The sequence below is a fragment of the Rhinichthys klamathensis genome, unplaced genomic scaffold (assembly GCF_029890125.1).
Source record: "Rhinichthys klamathensis goyatoka isolate OS25496 unplaced genomic scaffold, OSU_Roscu_1.1 h1tg000461l_1, whole genome shotgun sequence".
NCBI classification, from domain to species: Eukaryota; Metazoa; Chordata; class Actinopteri; order Cypriniformes; family Leuciscidae; genus Rhinichthys; species Rhinichthys klamathensis.
In genome coordinates, this window is record NW_026606950.1 from 2190103 (window position 1) to 2196102 (window position 6000).

The window sequence follows — 6000 nt, forward strand, 5'->3', positions numbered from 1 at the left end:
GTTGTTTGCATACAAGCACTTTTTTTCAATTGAAACAGGAAGTGTGGGTGGGATATATTGAAGGTCTCATCTCATTTTTAACGGCACAGCTATGAACCATAACTTTCGGATTGGTATAACCAACTACATACAACCAACTAACAAGAAGAATATCATGTGCGTAGCTGGCATTCACATTCAAGAGCATTTGATTGGATAAAAGTATGTAGTACAAGATGAGTCATCAATCATTTTTGGTCTGTTTTACCATAAGAGAAAATCTGTAAATGTAAGTGTGTATATCCAGCCCGTTCTCATCCCAAGGCGTCATACATGTGGCGCTTTGGACATTTCGTCTAAATCCAACGCACATGGCATCCTTTAGCGTGAATATGAGACGCAGATCCCAAGGCGTCATAACCGTACCCTACCCCAGACCTAAACCTACCCATAACAGTGCGTGTTATTGACGCTAAAGGATGCCATGTGCGTAAGATTTCGACCAAATGTCATATGGCGTCACCTATATGACGCCAATGGATGAGAATGTGTTGGTATATCTGATTAAAGGGAATTTTGTCGATGAGCATAAATATGGTTTCATAGCTAACAGACATCGACTAAAAACCACAAAACTTTAATACTTAAAAGCAACAACAATAAAATATCTGTTCAACAGAAATTGAGCTATAAACTTGCTTTTGCGGCATAGCACAGCCACAGTGCTAGTGTCTCACTTTGGTTTCAACAAGGGAGAAATAGGGATATTTTTGCAGCCGTGTAGTGTTATTTAACAGCACTGGAAACACTAGAAACATTAAGGAGCAAAACAGCCAGGATACACGACGTAGAACGGATACATGAACAAGGGAAACTCAGGACGTAAAAACAGAGGTAAATGAGAAAACTCAATAATCAACAGGTGAACTTAATCAGACTAACAGGCCAAACACAGGGAAACTTCCGGAAAGAGTCGGAAATCGCCCCCGATACCTTCAAACACGAATGCACTCATTCAATCCCACATTGCACTGCAATAACGAGTGTACAACCGATGTACGCTCAACGGCTAGAGAATACCCATAATGCACTGTGACAGTCGCACCGAATTAATTCCCGCATCTCGCCAGAAGATGGCGCCCGCAGTTGAATCATCCATGCATTGTCCAAACCGCTCTTAAAGGGATAGTTCACTTTGAAATTTATTTTTGATATGTTTTAGCTTACCTCAAGGGCATCCAAGATGTAGGTGTCTTTGTTTACGCAGTAGTTTCAATTTTGATATTTTTAGGTCAAACCGTTCTTGTGTGTCAGTCATATAATGCAGGTCTATGGTCACCACCTCAAAGAGCATGACCAGAGAAGTCCAAATTAAACATGATTTAATGACTCGTAAATGTAAGTACACATTGATGGCCTAAGACACGAAACGAGCGGTTTGTGTGAGAAAACGAACAGTATTTATATCGTTTTTACCTCTTGTAAACACAGCCACGTCCAAGTGATCTGAGGGCGCCGGCGCTTCGGTCTGTGGTTACAAGAGGTAAAAACGATATAAATACTGTTCGTTCTCTCACACAAACCGCTCGTTTCGTGTCTTAGGCCATCAATGTGTACTTACATTTACGGTTTGACCTAAAAATATCAAAATGGAAACTTCTGCGGAAACAAAGACACCTACATCTTGGATGCCCTTGAGGTAAGCTAAAACACACCAAAAATGTATTTCAAAGTGAACTATCCCTTTAAAATGTGGCTACAGCGTAATATCATACAGGTATAAATTCATTTTTACTTGATTATTAAAATGTTTAATTAGTTAAGCTTCATACATGCTAGTTTCCAGAGTTCAAGATCAATCTTTTCATCTTACTACTGGAGCTGGCAGTTTGCCAAGTGTCAAATGATTATTAAACGTCACAAACTATGCAAAAGCGACAGATCTTCCAGGGCACTCAGTGTCCGAATTCACTCACTCGTTTTCATTCTCTTCAAGTGGACTATATTAGTGCAGTAATGTAGGGAACAGGGAATGAGGGTGTAGGGGTCAGCCTAGGTCAGGATGCACATGGCAGGGAAACAGAACAGAGCCAGACCAAATACTGTGAAAGCTAGCAAGTTGTTCATGGTTGCAGGACGTTGCTATGCAGTTTCTAAGGATTGATTGTGATTGTTAGATCATAAAGTCAGGTTGTGGGAGTCCCATTAATTTTGTCCATAGGGGAATTGATTTTTAACAATAACTTCAAAGACACATCTACACCTACTGTGAGCTATAAGAGGTTAATCAGGGGTAATCGTTTTTGTTAAAGCCATCATTCCACTATAATTCAACACTCTTCTAAAATAGTGTGATCAAAACTGGAATTCCTTTTGAGGAACTACATCACCCATTATTCTGCAAACAAACCCGCAAATCTCGCCAAAATAACAGTCAAATGTCATAATAGAGTTTCCCTACGCTCACAAACTACTGAAATATATTTGTATATACTGTATTAGCATAACATATGTTGTTTCTAAAGACACTATAAAAATTGTAATGCAATAGTTTTGTACTGCTCTATCGTTTTTAATTTGTTAATGTCATTCGTAATGCTTAATTGGATTGTACAGTCCTTCTTTTCCTCATTAAAGCTGTTCAGTACACATTATTGTCAGATTTTAAGTTTGAAATGTTGCAATTCCCCTCACAGCAGGTTTGATTGGTTCATGGCTTATAACTCTTTAAAGACATTTTTCCAGAAATAATGCTTCTGTAACCAATGAAGCTGAAAAAGTGGACGGGCCAATATCTAGATATGGCTCAGGTCAATGTAAATATGAGGGATTTTCTTTTCACCTTTTTTATCGTCCGTCAGTTGAAAACCAAATTTGGAATTTTATTATATACCTGAACCCAAGTATTAATAATGATGAACACTACCCTTAGTAAGCACTACTAATGATTGTATAGACCAGTTTAACTGCATAAAGCAGCTGATGGGTTATCCATCATATTGCGCTTTTATTGTATTTATTCATCTATTTTACTAGGCTTAAGCACGATACTCCATTATTGTAAATTCTGCTCCATTGCATTTTGATTGAACGATGCCCTTTAGTGTCTTTGTGCGTTTGCATGTATTTGCATGTGTGTGTGTGTGTGTGTGCACTACTGTTCGTGTTTATGTTGTGTTATAAAGGTGACCTGACACGAGGTTCACCTCTCTCTCTGCTGCTATAATTTTCTCTCTTTCATGAATCAGAATAAATTATTGACATTTCTGTAATGAAGCCGCTGGTGGTTTAGTGTTTAGCATAGTCTATCAACCTCCTACACACACACACACACATACACAAACACTCACGATTCTCATGACTCATGAATATTAGCTTTCATAGACTTTAACCGAGCACTGAGTACAGTGCAAACACCATGGATATGTTCAGAATACTATAGTACCATACTACACATACACTATTTTGCAGTATGTATATTGTGCACAGTTTGCAAATTGGTTTTATGCATGGAATACCTGAATGACCTACTACAGTACATTTAAAATATTATTTTTTTCCCTATAATCAGGGTTATTATAGTAAAACTAAAACCATAAAAAACATTTTACCTTATTCAATTCCAGTATTCCCACTACCTTTTTTTTTCTTCTCATCTATCAATGTCATTGGTTTTTACTCTTGCATATCTCACTGTAAAGACTGACATGTCTTTCATTCGATCCGGTGTAAAGTTAGTGGTTCTCTGTCTCGTATGGAGGACGCGTCACAGTCTGTCACCTCTCCTTTAGCTTGAATACAAACAGACTTCAGACAGCTTCCGATAGCGAGAGGTTAAGAAACTCACGACCCTGTTATGTTAATCTCCTTCTCCCTCTGCTGTTTACTTTCATTTGAGAGCGTGTTCTCAGAAATTGCCCAGTTATTTATGTCATTAATCACTGCCTGTAAGATACAGCGCTGTGGAGGAAGGCGTTAAGCTCAGGCCTGTAGGCTCCTGAATTCTCCATCATGCTCTGTGCGATCTGAAGCTATGGAGGTGTTTGTACTGAATTAGATCAAAGTGGGCTCGTGTAAGGATTACAGAGGCGAGAAAAATGCAGCAGGGATAATATTGACAATGCTAACGGAGAAGTGGGGAGAAACAAGCCGATGTGGAAGGCAACAAGGATTTCTACTTGATTTTAAGAGCATTGCACTGTGGGCTATATGTGTAACTACTGATCTTTTGTGGAGATGTGGAGATTCATTGTTGTTGTTTTCGTTTGCCATGTAATACCTCAGCGTTTTTCGAATTTAACTATAAAGCAAATGTTTTATTTAATTGTAAGTCAAGATGTTACATTTATTACATTTTGTGGATAATTAACGTGCATGTTATACCAAAGGGAAAAGAAAAGTTTGTCTAAAACAAGATTCTTCACATCGGCGGATGTCATCAGGCCCCACACGGCTCTATTATGTAGGTCAGTGACTATGGCCCTGTTTACACCTGGTATTAAGATGTGTTCTGGTCGATCGGATCACAAGTGGACGAGGGAGACTCATTCACGTTCACACCTGGAGTTTCAATCCGTCTCTTTTGTCCACTTTCAAACACTTTGTCCTGATTTCTTCGAGGGGAGGGTCTATGGGCGGGTAAATGTGTGTGTTTTTTCAGATCCTTCGATCTAATGGACAAAATAAGCTTGTGCAATTTACATATAACCGTCTACAGGGGTCCTCTCTATGATGTAATTTTTAATAAAATATAGTCAATAACAAAAGGTTATACAAAACTACTTAATAAGGTTTATTTTAAATAATATTTAGGCATTGGTTTTTTTTAACGTTATATCAGGACAGTTGTATCACATTTTTGACTTCACTGTATGTCCCAAAATATCAAAATAATTATGAATTCAGAAATTAAAAACATTCTCATCACAGAAGAGCTGTAATCAAGTCATTTGATGTATAAATTACATTTTTAATACACTGACAGCGGTAGTCACTCATCCCTAATTATCGCCATGACAACAGAATGATGAAGCGACTTTGGTTGGAAGGGAAGTACTTTTCGGATTTCCAGTCCTTCTAAATCTTTGTTTTTAGTTGATGTTTATTATTTCCTTCGTTTCTAAGTGTCTCCGACACTCGACAGGACTTGCTGTTTCTCCATTGTTGAATCTACGCCTATTATTGACACAAAACTGATCGCTATCTCCCAGCGTATCACCAGAATATCGTTTATCTTTGTTGTCTTTTTTGGAGCCTTTTTGTGGGAAAAGGTATTGACAACGGAGAATAACAGGAGGCTGCTGCCAATTTAGACAGGGTTCCTTGGAGAGTTGAGCACATTTATTAGCCTGATCTACTGCCAGAGATCCCATCAGAGTGATAAGAGGATGGACAGAGCCTGACGTTTGGACTGGAAACACGAGGAGGCCAAACGCTCGGGAGATTACAGGATGAGACGGATTAGAGGCCATGAGATTATGAGATATTAGCTTTGATAATGGACTATATGTGTTTTGTCAGTGATAATATAAGAATTCAAATCTGTCTCTGACTAACAAGATTCTCACATCTCTCTCTCTCTCTCTCTGTCACACAGATGCAGATCTTCATGTATAACTCGGACGACTTTGACAGTCTCAACACTGCCATACGGGAGAAGCGAGTAATTGCGGCCATGTCTGTCTTCTTTCAGGTGAGAACTCGCTCGTTTCGAAAGCGTCTTCATGTTCGGCTGCTGAGCTGTGTCAGTGTTAAGTGCTAGCATTAAAAAGCATTGATTTTGTAAGGAGGTTTTCTCTCGTCCCATTAAGTTTAGTGATACTGAAGCTTCACACTCACAGAGAACCCACCGCCTCTGTTTTCTGTATGGGAAAACACACACAATTCTCCAATTCCGTGCAGTTCTTTTGTCAACCCCGCTGCGATAATCACAAAACAGCAATTTAAGGCTCACAGTCTTTTACTGGGAATTGTGTGTGTGGGTTTGTATTCTCATCTCTCAAATTTTGAGAAATTACACAT

The 6000-nt window shown here is 38.8% G+C and overlaps 1 protein-coding gene across 1 annotated transcript in view; it reads left to right on the top strand.

The window, feature by feature from the left end:
- Positions 1–5755, top strand: part of LOC130071807 (receptor-type tyrosine-protein phosphatase gamma-like) — a 199478-nt gene extending 193723 nt beyond the window's left edge. Inside the window, exon 5 of the mRNA XM_056236696.1 lies at positions 5576–5755. Within this exon, the coding sequence (XP_056092671.1) occupies positions 5576–5740 (165 nt within the window). The 3' untranslated portion in view covers positions 5741–5755. The remainder of the gene's footprint in view (positions 1–5575) is intronic.
- Positions 5756–6000: the final 245 nt, after the last annotated feature.